The sequence below is a fragment of the Glycine max genome, chromosome 15, assembly GCF_000004515.6.
Source record: "Glycine max cultivar Williams 82 chromosome 15, Glycine_max_v4.0, whole genome shotgun sequence".
Lineage (NCBI taxonomy): Eukaryota > Viridiplantae > Streptophyta > Magnoliopsida > Fabales > Fabaceae > Glycine > Glycine max.
The window spans coordinates 16,251,098-16,266,738 of NC_038251.2; the positions used below are offsets into that span (position 1 = coordinate 16,251,098).

The 15,641-nt window shown below is 36.8% G+C and overlaps 1 protein-coding gene across 2 annotated transcripts; it reads left to right on the forward strand.

The window, feature by feature from the left end:
- Window positions 1–12,171: 12,171 nt before the first annotated feature.
- LOC100799101 (zinc finger CCCH domain-containing protein 48) lies at window positions 12,172–15,206 on the forward strand. Of its 2 annotated transcripts, XM_003546441.5 has the most exons (8): window positions 12,189–12,315; window positions 12,849–13,259; window positions 13,568–13,753; window positions 13,854–13,955; window positions 14,053–14,202; window positions 14,327–14,506; window positions 14,641–14,738; window positions 14,843–15,206. In XM_003546441.5, the coding sequence occupies exons 2-8, from the start codon at window positions 12,855–12,857 to the stop codon at window positions 14,985–14,987; spliced, it is 1,266 nt and encodes a 421-aa protein (XP_003546489.2). In that variant the 5' UTR covers window positions 12,189–12,315; window positions 12,849–12,854; the 3' UTR covers window positions 14,988–15,206. The 2 variants fall into 2 exon arrangements, with proteins under 2 accessions (XP_014622886.1, XP_003546489.2); XM_014767400.3 differs by having other exon boundaries at window positions 12,172–13,259; window positions 14,641–14,742; window positions 14,843–14,886.
- The last annotated feature ends 435 nt before the right edge of the window (window positions 15,207–15,641 follow it).

A 15,641-nucleotide genomic window follows, 5' to 3' on the forward strand; every position in this document is an offset into this window, starting at 1 on the left:
TATTCTTCCCAGCAGATGTAATCTTCTCCTGCTTTGCTAAATATATTACAATTGTAAGTAACATGGTTTGTAATGAAGTCTGTTTTCAAATTCTTTCTATCATTATCAAAGAATACATATTTGGAATCCAAATATAAGTTCGACCAAAAATATAGTTTTTCTTACTTGTTAAAAATCGTTATTGTAATTCAATTATTTTGGCATTACTGTTATTGTAATTCAATACATATATTTTGGAGGAGTGTGGGGGCGTGGGTGTCATCATCTACACCTGAGCCTTCATCATAATCTCCATCTGTCTAGACAACATCTTCATCTCCTTCTCCGAACCATCGGATGAGTCATTGTCATCCCAAGCAATATACGCCTTCTTGGATCTTCTTTCTTCATTTTTCCTTCCTCTTGGCCATGATTCATTTATCGGGGCAGTGTGCCTTTATGTGACCGGGTCGATTACACTTATAGCATTTAAGTGTTAGGGAGAATCAAAAGAATTTTCAGGTGGTTAGTCCTTTGAATCTTTTGGCAAGAGGGAGAAGGAAGAAAAGATAGCACACTTTTGTTTTCTACAGAATTTCCACTTGCAGAAAAAAAAAGTTTTGAAACAAAGTTTAGAAAGCTTTTTGGCAAAGAAAAAGCAATGGCAATGGTTAGAGAAAGATTGTGAAAAAGAATTGCTTGGAAGAATATCATACATATGTTAAACGTATGCAAAAGTCATGCTTTTATAGACTCTTCATGTCTGGTCAAAGAAACCATTGGAAAAGTTGTGACTTTAGAGAAAACCATGTTAAGAGTTATAACTCTTAACTTTTTCTTCAAAACTGTTCACCGGTAATCGATTACCACAAAGGTGTAATTGATTACACAATGTGTTTTATGAAAAGTTGTGACTCTTCACAATTGGATTTGAATTCCAACGTTCAGATTCACTTGTAATCGATTACTAATATAGTGTAATCGATTACACTATTTGAAAATCATTTTCGAACGTTATAAATCATTTGAAAACCAAACTGGTCACTGGTAATCGATTGCTAGAGAGTAATCACTCTGGTAACTTAGAAAATTTGAGAAAATTCTTTTGTAAAACAAAACTGTGCTATTTGGTTTTTGAAAAAATCTTTTAATACTTATCCTATATGAAGTCTTGACTTGTTGCTTCCTGATTTCTTTTCTTGAATCTTGAATCTTGGATTGGATTCTTGATGCTTGATCTTGAAGTCTTGAATCAATCACTTGGGCTTTTGGCATCATCAAAATTGCTTGGTTCATCATCATGAAACTTGCTTCTACAATCTCTCCCTTTTTGATGATGACAAACCTGAAATCAAGAAACACATGCAAGCTCTATCTTCTAATCGATCACTCACATAATTCTCCCCCTTTGTTTTTGAGTTTAAGCTTTACTTGAAATTAAGTTATTTAATTATATGAGTTCTTGATTTAATCCCAACTTTCTCTTCGCCTTTGGCATCAACAAAAAGCCAAAGTGCGTATAGAGACATAAAATCATACATTCATCCATAATCATCCAAGCAAGGAAGACAATAATGCATACATAAACTAAGCAAGTATGATAATAATTCATTCATAAACTATAATGTCAGATAATTTAGAGAGTCATCCAAGATAACTTAATTAAAACAACTAAATTAGAAAGTAACATACTAATAAGTGTTTCAAAACATAGCCAAATACACGGCTAGAAATCAAAATACTAATAATAATAGTAATGTCTAAACTGATGGTGGTGGTGGAGGTAAATCAAGCCAATCACGAATGATGGTGACATCTTCTTCAACCTTTGCAATCCTTGAGTTCATCTCCTCGAATCGTGTGTCCACTTGACGTTCCAAGGAGTCAAACCTCTCACCAACATAGGTTTGAAGTCCATCAAACCTGTCCAAAATACTCTGAAGGAGAGAAGAGTCTCCTTCAACCGGTTAGTGTCTTTCATCATCATTTGGTTGAGCACCATTTTTTACCAAAGAGCCATCACGCTCTTTGCGGTAACCAAAGGAGGAAACCACAACAGCACCGATCAAGAAAGATCTCTTGATTGGAACATAAGGTTCAGAATCAATAGGGGTGTTAAAATGTTGATGGAACAAAGTAACTAAGTGAGGATAGGGCAAAGGAGCATTTAATCGCAATGCCTTAAGCATGCGATACCAGACTAGATGTGCCCAATCAATTTGTCAGCCGGTATGAAAGGCCCACATTACTATTAGATCTTCTTCAGAAACATGTGCAAGGTTTGAAGATCTGGGGAGTAAGATACAGACAATTAGATAATGGAGGATGCAGCTTTCAGGAACCAATGAACCGGCAAACAGCCTTCCGATCATATCCGCTTGGTTGGTGCAAACCAACCGACGGGCATCATGCACAGAAAATCAAACTTCCAATCATCATCCAGTGCACCTTCAAATGGTACACCGTCACTAGACAATTGGGTCAAATCATAAAAGAGGGATTGGTCAATGACCATCTTTATCCCATAGACCTTAGAAATCAAGGTACTTTCTTGAATTTCATGGTTAGAATAAAAGGCTTTTACCAATTCAGAATACACAGGCAGTTTTAAAGACATAAAGGGAATGAGATTTGAGTTATGAAATGCTTGAATGCATTTGAAACTCTCATCAGAAAAGAAATCCATATCTATGAACTTAGGGTCAATGATAGAACGAGAGGAGAAGAGGTTAGTGTATCGTGTACGTTGTTCTTCCGATGAGAACAATGAGGAGGAGGAAATGGAGGAAGGAATTGGAGTATCCTGAGCCTTAGAGTGTCGTTGGCTTCTACTCGAAGAACATTTGCACTTCTTTGATGGTTCTTCCATTTGAGAGACTTATTCGAAATTTCAATCAGTTGAAATGAAAGAGAATGAAAAAAGATGAATTTTGGGCTTTGTGGGACGTGATTTGGATAAGAAATGAGTTAGTTATGGCAGAAAGAAAATTTGGGAATAAGGGTTTCGCGAGAAAGACGAAGTTGCAGTTTCGTGAATTCTTAAATTTGAATTTATAAGCATCAGGGACGTGTTGTAATTGATTACATTTTTTTGTAATCGATTACACTTAGTGTGCCTTGTTATAATCGATTACACATTGTGGTGATCGATTACCAGAGAGCATTTTAGGAGAACTAAGTGTTGAATGAATTCATAGGGTGAACAGATTTGAAAGGGGGTCAAAATACTTTATATCTAAAAACTCTTATACGAAAATATATATATATATATATATATATATATATATATATATATATATATATATATTACATAATAGATTTTTGAAAAAGCTTTATGAATAACTTTTAAGCAAGTAATTCACATATCATACTAAAAATCATGCAAGAATCATAGGCACTACCAAGTATTTGTTTTAATAATAAACTTCATGCTTCGAGAAAGAAAATAACTCAATCAAACATATAAGCACATACTTATAATAGCAATCAATTAAGACAAACAAATAAAATTTTGTTAGTCATCATATAAACAAGTTAATTGAAAGGAAAGTTTCAACCAACTTAATTTAAAAGAGAATGATTTTGATGTTACCTTTTTCATGATTTAAGTGCTTAGATCTTCAAAGATGGAAGTCAGACTTTTGCTTTTTGCTTAATCTTCTTGAGAGATGTTCTCATCAATCTCATAGTCCTTGGATAGAAGGTTGATCTCCTTCTCCGAACCATCGGATGAGTCATTGTCATCCCAAGCAATATATGCCTTCTTGGATCTTCTTTCTTCATGACTTTTCTTCTCTGGCCATGATTCATTTGTGGGGCAGTGTGCCTTTATGTATGTGACCGGGTCGATTACACTTATAGCATTTAAGTGTTGGGGAACCTTCTTGAGATCTCTTCCCATTGTCAAAGTTATGGCGTCTCTCCATTCTTCTATGTTGGATCGAGTGGTCTCAGAATAATTAAGAAGGGGGGGTTGAATTAATTATTCCTAAACATTTACTAATTAAAAAATTACTCTTCTAAGGCTTTTACTATGTTGTTAAGTGAATAAAGAGTAGAAGATAAACTTAACCAAAAGTAAAAGCAGAAATTAAAATGCACAGCGGAAAGTAAAACAGTAAGGAAGAAGGAGACAAACACACAAAAGTTTTTATACTGGTTCGGCAATAACCCGTGCCTACATCCAGTCCCCAAGCGACCTGTGGTCCTTGAGATTTCTTTCAACCTTGTAAAAATCATTTTACAAGCAAAGATCCACAAGGGATGTACCCTCCCTTGTTCTCTTTGAACCTCGTGGATGTACCCTCCACTAGAACTGATCCACAAGAGATATACCCTCTCTTGTTCTCACTCAACAACCCAAGTAGATGTACCCTCTACTTGTACCACAAAGGATGTACCCTCCAATGTGTTAAGACAAAGATCTCAGGCGGTTAAACCTTTGATACTTTGTGAATGGGGATACAAAAGAATTCTCAGGCGGTTAGTCCTTTGAACACTTTTGTATAAGGGAATGGGAAGAATCAAAAGAATTCTCAGACTGTGTCATTTTGAATTCTTTGACAAAGGAGAAAGGAGACACAAAAGAATTCAGACGGTTAGTCCTTTGTTCTTTTGGGAAAGGGAGAAGAGAGACACAAAAAGAATTTAGGCGGTTAGTCCTTGGCCAATTCTTTTTGGCAAAGGGAGAAGAGATGAAAAGAATGAATAGCACAAGTTTTCAAGGTTTAGAAAACCAGAAAACTTTGGAAAGCTTTTGGCACAAAGAAGAAGATGAAGTTCACAAAGATTCAAGGCTTGTAAAGGATTGTAATGAATTGATTGGATTGATAGAAAGATTGATTGAAAATGCAAAACAAAGCCTTGCTTTTATAGACTCTTCATGTCTGGTCAAGAGAACCATTTAGAAGAGTTATGACTTTTAGAAAAACTTAAAACCAATTTGAAAAAGTCAAAATCCATTTGAAGAGTTACATCTTTTGATTTATTCAGAAATAATCACTGGTAATCGATTACCAAATCAGTGTAGTCGATTACACAAAGCTTTTATGTGAAAGGATGTGACTCTTCACATTTGAATTTGAATTTCAACGTTCAAAGGCACTAGTAATCGATTACCAAAACATTGTAATCGATTACAACTTTTTTGAAATCAATTGGAACGTTGTAAATTCATTTGAAAACTTTTTCAAATTCATTTTGCTACTAGTAATTGATTACAACAATCTGGTAATCAATTACCAGAGAGTAAAAACTCTTTGGTAAACTTGTTTTGAGAAAAATCCATGTGCTACTCCGTTTTTGAAAAAAACCATTTCATACTTATCTTGATTAAGTCTTCTCTTGATTCTTGAATCTTGAGTCTTGAATCTTGATCTTGATTCTTGAAGCTTGATCCATGAATCTTGATTCTTGAATTCAACTTTCCTCTTAAATCTTGAAGTGTTCTTCAACTTTTCCTCTTGAGTCTTGAAGTGTTCTTCAACTTTCCTCTTGAATCTTGAAGTCTTCTTGATTCTATCTTGAATATCTTGAACTCATTCTTTGATTGACCATTGAGCTTTTTGTCATCACCTTTGTCATCATCTTTTGTTATCATCAAAACATCTTTGAATCACTCTTGATTCATCATGAAGCTTTGCTTTTACATTCTATTTTTGATGAATTTCTGAAACTTCTTCACAAAGAGTGAGAAGTCTTCTTCATCATCAGATTCTTCTTCTTCTTCTTCTTCTTCTTCTTCTTCTTCTTCTTCTTCTTGCATTGAGGAGGAGGCTTTGAGTGCTATGCTTTTTTTTCCTTTTGTCGGTCTCTTCATTTTGGTTGAGACGTTGAAGTTCCATTTTTATGTTCCTGCAGTTTGCCAAAAAGAGTGGCAAGAGACATAGAAGAAAGATCTTTAATTTCAGAAATGGCAGTTACCTTGGGCTACCATTCCCTACTTAAGCATCTCAAAACTTTATTAGGAAAGGTTTTTCCTAAGGAGGCAAGGTGATTGGCTATGTGTGTGAATCTTTTCTGCATGCTTTGGATGTTCTCATTAGTGTTCATCCTAAATAATTCATATTCATGTGTAAGGGTATTGACTCTAGATCTTTTCACATCGTTGGTGCCTTCATGTGTAAGTTGGAGAGTATCCCACATCTCCTTTGCATTTGAACAGTTTGACACTTTAAAATATTCATTTATTCCTAGGGCAGAAGTGATTATGTTTTTGGCTTTAAGATTATATTGGAATCTTCTTCTATCCTCTTCAGTCCATTTATCTATAGGTTTTTCTGTTGTTGTGCTTGTACTTGCATCTACTATGGTGGGTACATCGATTCTTGAGATTTGCAATAACCTTGTAAAATACTTTACAAGCAAAGATCCACAAGGGATGTACCCTCCCTTGTTCTCTTTGAACAACAAAGTGGATGTACACTCCACTTGAACTGATCCACAAGAGATGTACCCTCTCTTGTTCTCAATATCACAACCCAAGTAAATGTACGCTCTACTTGTACCACAAAGGATGTACGCTCCAATGTGTTAAGACAAAGAATTCTTAGGCGGTTAAAAGTAGCACACTCTTGTTTTCGACAAAATTTCCACTAGCAGAAAAAATGAAGTTTAGAAAGCTTTTTGGCAAAGAAAAAGCAATGGGCAATGGTTAGAGATAGATTGTGAAAAATAATTGTTTGGAAGAATATCATACATATGTTAAATGTGTGCTAAAGTCATGCTTTTATAGACTCTTCATGTCTAGTCAAAGAAACCATTGGAAGAGTTGTGACTTTAGAGAAAACCATGTTAAGGGTTATAACTCTTAACTTTTTCTTCAAAACTGTTCACTGGTAATCGATTACCACAAAGGTGTAATCGATTGCAAAATGTATTTTATGAAAAATTGTGACTCTTCACAATTGGATTTGAATTTCAACGTTCAGATTCACTTGGAATCGATTACTAATATAGTGTAATCGATTACACTATTTGAAAATCATTTTGGAACGTTGTAAAACATTTGAAAATATTTTGAAAACCAATCTGGTCATTGGTAATCGATTACTGCCAACTGGTAATCGATTACCAGAGTGTAATCACTCTGGTATTTTAGAAAATTTGAGAAAATTCTTTTGTAAAACAAAACTGTGCTATTTGATTTTTGAAAAAACATATTTTAATACTTATCCTATATGAAGTCTTGACTTGTTGCTTCTTGATTTCTTCTCTTGAATCTTGGATTGGATTCTTGATGCTTGATCTTGAAGTCTTGAATTAATCATTTGGGCTTTTGGCATCATCAAAATTGTTTGGTTCATCATCATGAAGCTTGCTTCTACATAAGCATCTCTTCATGGCATCGTAATGGACGTATCGTTCCTGCATTTGTCTCTTATCATTTCATGCATTGCATTTTGCATAAGTCATTTATTCACCATGCATCTGCATCTAACATGTTTTTTGTACACCTTCTATTTTCATGTTCGCTCATGCATGATCCTTGCATTTTCCTCTGCAAAACAAAGAAAGTCACAATAAAGCTCAAACAATGCATCATTCGCATACATCCGTGCTTTTCATTGGTTGCATTGCTCATTGCATTCTTTCCAAGAAAACCAAACTTTAATCATTGTTATCATAAGGGAAAAACGCACTTTATGATACCCTTACTGAACGCATGCTAGAGCTGGAGTAATGGCTGAAGTAGACGAGGTGCAATAGGGTTGAAGGCCGACATGGAGGCCATGAAAGAAGAGATGGCCACAATGATGAAGGCCATGATGAGCATGAAGAAGATAATTGAGGTCAATGCGACTACAGTTGCCGCTATTAGCGCTGTTTCTGGGGTGGACCCGACTCCCCCATCTGGCCTCAACCAAATAAATCATCTAACCGCGGATACGGGAGACCCCCATTTTCTGCAAGCCTAGAACAAGCAGGTTTTCCCCCCATTTTGTGACCGCAGGTTTTATCAGTTTCTGGGCTGCATGCCCTCACCTTTAGAGGGCTACACGCCCTCGCCTTCAGAGGACTGCATGTCCTCGCCTTCATGGGATTGCACGTCCTCGTCTTCAGAGGATTGTACATCCTCGCCTTTAGAGGACTACACGTCCTCGCCTTCAGAGGGCTACACGTCCTCGCCTTCAGAGGGCTGTACATCCTCCCCTTCAGAGAGTTACACGTCATTGCCTTCAGAGGGCTGCATGCCCTCTCCTTCAAAGGGCTACACGCCCTTGCCTTCAGAGGACTACACGTCCTCACCTTCAGAGGAGTACACGTCCTCCCCTTCAGAGGGCTACAGGTCCTCGCCTTCAAAGGACTACAGGTCCCTTGCCTTTAGAGGACTTCATGTCCTCACCTTCAGAGGACTACACGTCCTCACCTTCAGAGGACTACATGTCCTCGCCTTCAGAGGACTACACATCCTCACCTTCAGAGGACTACACGTCCTCCCCTTCAGAGGGCTACACGCCCTCACCTTCAGAGGACTACACCTCTTCGCCTTCAAAGGGCTAAACGTCCTCGCCTTCAGAGGACTACACGTCCTCGCCTTCATAGGGCTACACGCCCTCGCCTTCAGGGGGCTACACATCCTCACCTTCAGAGGACTACATGTCCTCGCCTTCATAGGGCTACACGCCCTCGCCTTCAGGGGGCTACACGTCCTCACCTTCAGAGGACTACACACCATCGCCTTTAGAGGACTACACATCTTCACCTTCAAAGGGCTACACGCCCTCGCCTTCAGAGGACTACACATCCTCGCCTTCATAGGGCTACACGCCCTCGCCTTCAGGGGGCTACACGCCCTCGCCTTCAGGGGGCTACACGTCCTCACCTTCAGAGGACTACACACCCTCACCTTCAGAGGACTACACGTCCTCGCCTTCAGAGGACTACACGTCCTCGCTTTTAGAGGGCTCCACATCTGCGCCTTCAGAGAACTCAAGGTCCTCTGCCCTTAATGCTTAATTGAGGGTTGCGCTCCCGGGTGAGGGGCTAGTTGTTTACTTTTATCAGTTCTTGGGCCACCCCCTGATATTGGAGGGTGACCAACTGTGCAAGCACAACCAGAGGAGGAGACTATCGCACAACTACTATGCATACCGGGGCAAGATTTCACCCAGCCGCTGCAAGGAGACGAGCGTGGATCGTGTGCATCAAAATATGGATGATGTTGCTACTTAGCAACCTTCTTACCAGCGACCACCACTCCGATCTCCCCCTACCGAAGTGTCAGCTGGTTTATTGATCAATCTTTGTTCTTTTCATTGACAAAATTACCCAGTGAAGGTGTTCCTTTTGAGGGCACCATTGTTGATGACTGGAAGTTTGATTATTCTAGTCATGATGCTCGGTGTATGGTCTGCAATGACCAGGCTGATATGACCGGCAAATTACTTGTTGGGTCATTAACCTTTGATTGTCGCATCATGCACTATATTATTGTTCGTATTTTACTTTTCCGTTCTTCTAACCTTGCTCAAGCCTTCGAGGAGGATTTGATTCTTATGTGGGCTTTTCTTACCAGTCGTCAGATCGACTGGGCTCACTTGCTTCGGTACCGGATGCATAAGGCATTACGGGCCAATGCACCTCTCTCTTATCCTCACCTCGTCACCCTTTTTCTTCATCATTTCAAAATTCCTTTGGAAGATGAACCATTTGTTCAAGGAAAAAGGTCTTTTGCTATTGGTGCTGGTGCGGTTATCTTGTTTGGTTACCGTAAGGATGATGATGGTCAGTGGGTTCGAAAACATGACTTACCTCAGCCAATCCCTGACGAACGTACTCTTTCTCCTCCACCGCAAAGGGTTGATTCCTCTTCACTTCTGAACGATGTTCTCTCTGAACTCCACAGTCTTCGAGCTTTTGTGGGTGACCGATTTGATGCTATGGATACTCCCCTGGATGCCATGGATGCTCACTTCGATGGGATGGATACGAGGATTACTCGACTTGAGGACGATATGAGCTTCATTAGGCGTTGCTTCGATCCACCAGCCAACCCTTAGTTATCTCTACTATCTTAAGTAGTTATTTATTTCAGTTGTGTATTTTGGCTTTTTGTTGCTTTAGTTATGGTTCTCTTGGACTTTTACCATTGTGTTGGATATTTCTAGACTTTGTGTTTGATTATTTCTAGACTTTGAATTGGTTAATTAAGACTTGTGTGGATTATTCTCTGGATTGATTTAGTTTATGAATGACTTGTGCTTTGTTTAGATATTTACTTAGTTTTTTTCATTAACCATTTTTGGCTTTTTGATGTTGCCAAAGGGGGAGAGAACAAGGGTAAGATTTATAAACTTAGGCATAAATTCCAAAAGTTAGGGGGAGTAAGGGTTGTGTGAACGCATTATCAATTGTATGTAGTTTATCTTGATTTCAGGATATTGTCATCATCAAAAAGGAGGAGATTGTATAAGCAAATATATCATGAAGTTTTGATGATGCCAAAGAAACGCGCTTCTTATGGTTGATCCAAGACAAGACTCCAAGAAATCCAATATAAATGTTGAAGTTAGTCCTTAAGAGTCTTAGAAAGCTTTCACTAATTGATGATGCAAAGATTTGGCCAAAGGATGCTTGTTTGAAATTTTAAAATATGGTATTTACTCTCTGGTAATCGATTACCAGAGGATGTAATCGATTATCAGTGGCCAAAACGCTTTCTGAAATGTTTTTAAATATTTTTGAAAGCATGTAATCGATTACACAATTCTTTTAATCAATTACCAGCAGTTGAAACTGTTTATAACAGCTATTAAAAATTTGAATTCAAAATTTAAAGCCTGTAATCGATTACACAATGCTTGTAATCGATTACCAGGAGGAATTTTCGAAAATAACTCTCAAGAGTCACATCTGTTCAAGAGTTTTTTTAATAGCTTTCAAAGGCCTATAAATAGGTGACTTGGGACACGAATTTCCTTAGAGTTTTTCTACACAAAGAGTCTCATCCTCTCAAAAACAAAATTGTCTTATCCTCTAAAACATTCCTTGGCCAAAACACTTGCAAATTCAATAAGGAATCATTGAGTGATCTTCATTATATCATTTTTCTCTTAAAAGAGATAATTCTTCTTCTTCCTTTTCTTATTCACGAGAATTGATTAAGAGACCAAGGGTCTCTTGTTGTAAGGTTATCTGAACACAAAGGAAGAGTTGTCCTTGTATGGTTCAGACATTGTAAAAGGAATTTTATAAGATAGTTGAAATCTCAAGCGGGTTGCTTGGAGACTGGACGTTGACACAAGGCGTGGCCGAACCAGTATAAACTAACTGAGTTTGCACTTTCTCTTCCCTTAAACTTCTTTTATTTATTGTTTTTTTGTCTTTTGCAATAAAGAAGTTTATTTTAAATTGTCTTGTTAAGTAATTCATAATAAGGGTACATTGAGAATTTTAAAATGGAGAGTTAAAATTTTAATTAGGGAAATAGTTTTTGATATCTTAATTCAATCTCACTTCTTAAGATATCTGAGGTCACTTGCCTAACAGACAAATATTTCCGGCATACTTTGACAAAAAAATCCCAGTTGATATTAGTCAAAAAATAGTCTTGGTTGATGTCAATTTTAAAGCATCACCGATTGTGGTCAGACAAAACAACCATAGTTAAAATTATAAATATTTTGTATTTTTAAATTATTAAAAATTGAAAAATATTTTTTAATTAATATTTCAAAATTAGATTGTGTTTGTTTTCTATAAAGTTTAATATTAAAATTTCATCTATTTAAAATATAAAATTGAAATTTTGCATATGGAGAAAATTAAATTGCGTTATCAAAACAAAGAATTTAAAATTGAAGAAGTATGAATTGATTTATCTAAACAAAGCATTTAAAAAATAAAAGAAATTAAAATCAAAACAAGTTAAATTCTAGACATTCCAAAATCCCTAGAATTTTAAAATTTTTAATCCAAACAAAAGGTAACTTCACACACTAGAAATAATTTTATAAATTGAAACTCAACAAATATTTTCATAAGTAAATTCAAACTATCTTCAAAATATTAAATTTCAGAAATAATTATTTTTTTGAAAGAAAATAACTATCTTTTTTTAAGCCTTAATTTTTCCTTATATGACTGCAAATGTCTTTTTATAAAAAAAAAACAAAAAAAAAATCCTATATCTCATCTTATTGTTGCGTGCTTTACAAGCTAACAGAGAAACTATAAATAAGCACACAACATTGGCAACATACACCAACGATTGATTAAGAAAATAGAAGCCTTATTTTGCTCTCTGTTCTTTCTCTCTGTTCTTTCTCTCAACAATCGTTCCAACAAATCAAGAGAGTTGAATTCTGAAGCTTTTGCTACGTTTCTACCACTCAGGTTTGTTTCTCCGAACGCGAAAATCTAATACTTCTTTTAGGGTTTGTGATGGATGATCTGCGAGAATCTATGTTCTATCCAACTTCATTTATCTCAGTGAAGTTTTCTGCGCTTCCACGATGCAAATATAGGGTTTCGCGTTTAGGGTTCCTTTCAATTTATTTATTATCGTAGTTTTCATAAGGATCGGCGATACCATAATTTGGGGTTTTGGGAGAGTCTCTATTGACGTTGCTGATCAGGGTTAAATTATTGGTCTTTGATCCAAGTCTTCAATGGGTTTTGATATTGATGTTGTTGATCTTCCTCGATCAACATAGTTTTGTTGCTGTTCATCACTTGCTTTACGATTGTTATTTTGGGAATGGAAAATTTGGGAGCCAAAAGGTTTTGGGTTTTGGATGAAGAATTAAGTCTATGGCTGGGATTCAATCATTGAGTTAATGACTGAAAGCATGAGCCATGGAGAATTTTATTGATAGGATACAGTACCTGATCTGGGATGTCATTACAATGCCATGTTTGTTTTTTAGAATATCATGGATACAAAGTTTGCACGAAGAACTGAGCGCATTGGTAGAACAACATGCTCTTATAGGAGAGCTGGAAAATGTAACAGAAATCCATGCAGATTTTTGCACATAGAGACACCATCTCCACCTGCTGCTTGTGGTTATGGCAATACTGCATATAGCTACGGAAAAAAGCCCCATTCCTCCTCTGAGAATACCCCGAAATATGGTTCAAAGAAAGCATTGCTTGGAGATAATGGAGATAGAGGAGATGCAACAAGGGTTGCTAAGGCTTTCAAGAAATCATCACCAAGGATATGTAAATACTGGATCAACAACAATTGTGTACATGGTGAACAATGCCTGTATCTGCATTCATGGTTTCGTGGTGATGGGTTTTCCACAGTAACGAAACTTCAAGAACATAAGAAGGTACTTGACTCTTGAACCTCCATTTAGTATTTAACACACCAAAATTATATTTAAAGTTCTTTCATAGTTCATTTTTAGCATAATGATTAAATCAAAATTGATATCTGACTTAATAATTGACTAATGTTTTAACAATTATTGATTACAGTCATAGAGTTTTATAATGTAACTATATGCTAGAATAACGGAATAAGTGTTTTTTGAAAAAGCATTCTCTTCTCTAGTTTCCTAGGAAATGCTAGAATTTGTGAGCCTCCGCATCATGTTAATATTTTTTGTAGTAGTTAAATTAAAGCTTTTGACAACAGGTTATCACTGGCATCGCACTTCCTGTTGGATCCGACAAACTTTATTCTGGCAGCACTGATGGGACAGTTAGGATATGGGACTGCCATACTGGTCAATGTGCTAAAGTCATCAATCTTGGTGCTGAGGTTACCTCTTTGATCAGTGAGGGGTCATGGATTTTTGTTGGTCTGCAAAATGCTGTCAAGGTAAGCTCTTATCTGTCATTGTTTTGTTTTGATGTATGATAATGTCTAATCATAGGAGTAGTACATGCAAACTGATTATGTGGCTGTGGTTGTTGTGAAGGCTTGGAATATCCAGACCATGTTAGAGTTTACTCTTGATGGACCCAAAGGCCGAGTCCGTGCCATGACTGTTGGCAACAATACACTCTTTGCTGGTGCAGAGGTAACTAACCATGTTATTAATATTGTCCAATGATATTCCCCTAACCGAATTCTTTTTTTCTGCGGTGAGTTAAAATTTGTTTTATTTAAAATTTCAGGATGGTGTCATTTTTGCTTGGAGAGGAAGCTCTAAAGCCGATTCTCCTTTTGAACTGGTTGCGTCACTCACTGGCCACACTAAAGCAGTGGTTTGTCTGGCGGTTGGATGCAAGATGCTGTACTCCGGGTCCATGGACCAAAGCATAAAGGTATGTCTGTTGTTGAGGATTCTATTTTTCTTTATTAACATGAGAATTTTTTCTGAGAAAAGGATATGTAATTTTCTTTGAACTGTCCTATAACGACCGGATGTTGTTATTTTGTCTTCTTCAGGTCTGGGACATGGATACATTACAGTGTACAATGACACTAAATGATCATACTGACGCAGTCACATCCCTTATCTGTTGGGATCAATATCTGTTGTCAAGTTCATCTGACCGCACAATTAAAGTCTGGGCTTGCATTGAAGCAGGATCTTTGGAAGTGATATATACACACACCGAAGAAAATGTAAGCGTTGACTTAATCTTATGTGTTGAAATATCATTTGGTTTTATTTTCATGTGTAAGAAGTCAAGCTGATATTTCTTATATTGCTGACGAGTTGGTCAATCTCCTAAGTTGATGATTTTTTTATATTACAGGGTGTTGTTTCACTTTTTGGGATGCCTGATGCAGAGGGAAAGCCAATATTATTTTCCTCGTGCAGAGACAATTCAGTTCACATGTATGAATTGCCATCGTAAGTAAATCTAAATTATTCACGTTTCTTTTTCTTACTGTACCTCCGTCATGGTAATATTTCTTATTTTTTTGTTGCATCCTCTGATGATGTTTTTTCAACAGATTTTCAGAGAGGGGACGTTTATTTGCCAAGAAAGATGTGGCATTGATTGAGTTAGGTCCTGGTGGCCTCTTCTTCACTGGAGATGAGAGTGGTTTGCTGATGGTGTGGAAATGGTTGGAGGTACCCAAGGTGGCATCCTCTTGACATGTTTCCTTTCAACGTTGGAGTTGTATTATCCCATCTATTTCCTCTTGAAGCAGATGGTGATAAGGATGAATTTATTTGTCTGAGCCGTAAATTCACTGTAAAAACAATTGTATAGAAATTGACAATTTTATAGAAATACCAATTTCATTCTTTTATATTCTTCCCAGCAGATGTAATCTTCTCCTGCTTTGATAAATATATTACTATTGTAAGTAACATGGTTTGTAATGAAGTCTGTTTTCAAATTGTTTCCATCATTATCAAAGAATACATATTTGGAGTCCAAATATAAGTTCGACCCAAAATATAGTTTTTCTTACTTGTTAAAAATCGTTATTGTAATTCAATTATTTTGGCATTACTGTTATTGTAATTCAATACATATATTTTGGAGGAGTGTGGGGGCGTGGGTGTCATCATCTACACCTGAGCCTTCATCATAATCTCCATCTGTCTGGACAACATCTTCATCTTTTGTTCAAGAGAAGAACCAGATGAATTAACTTCCACCTACCTGATGAACCCTAGAGGATCTCCTGTCACCCATGCCATTGTAAGCATTAGAGGCCTATAGTTGTGGAAAGAAAACAGGAAGGGGAAATTGAGACTCCATATAAAGCAGTGGTTTTTCAGTTACAATGTAGACTGTTT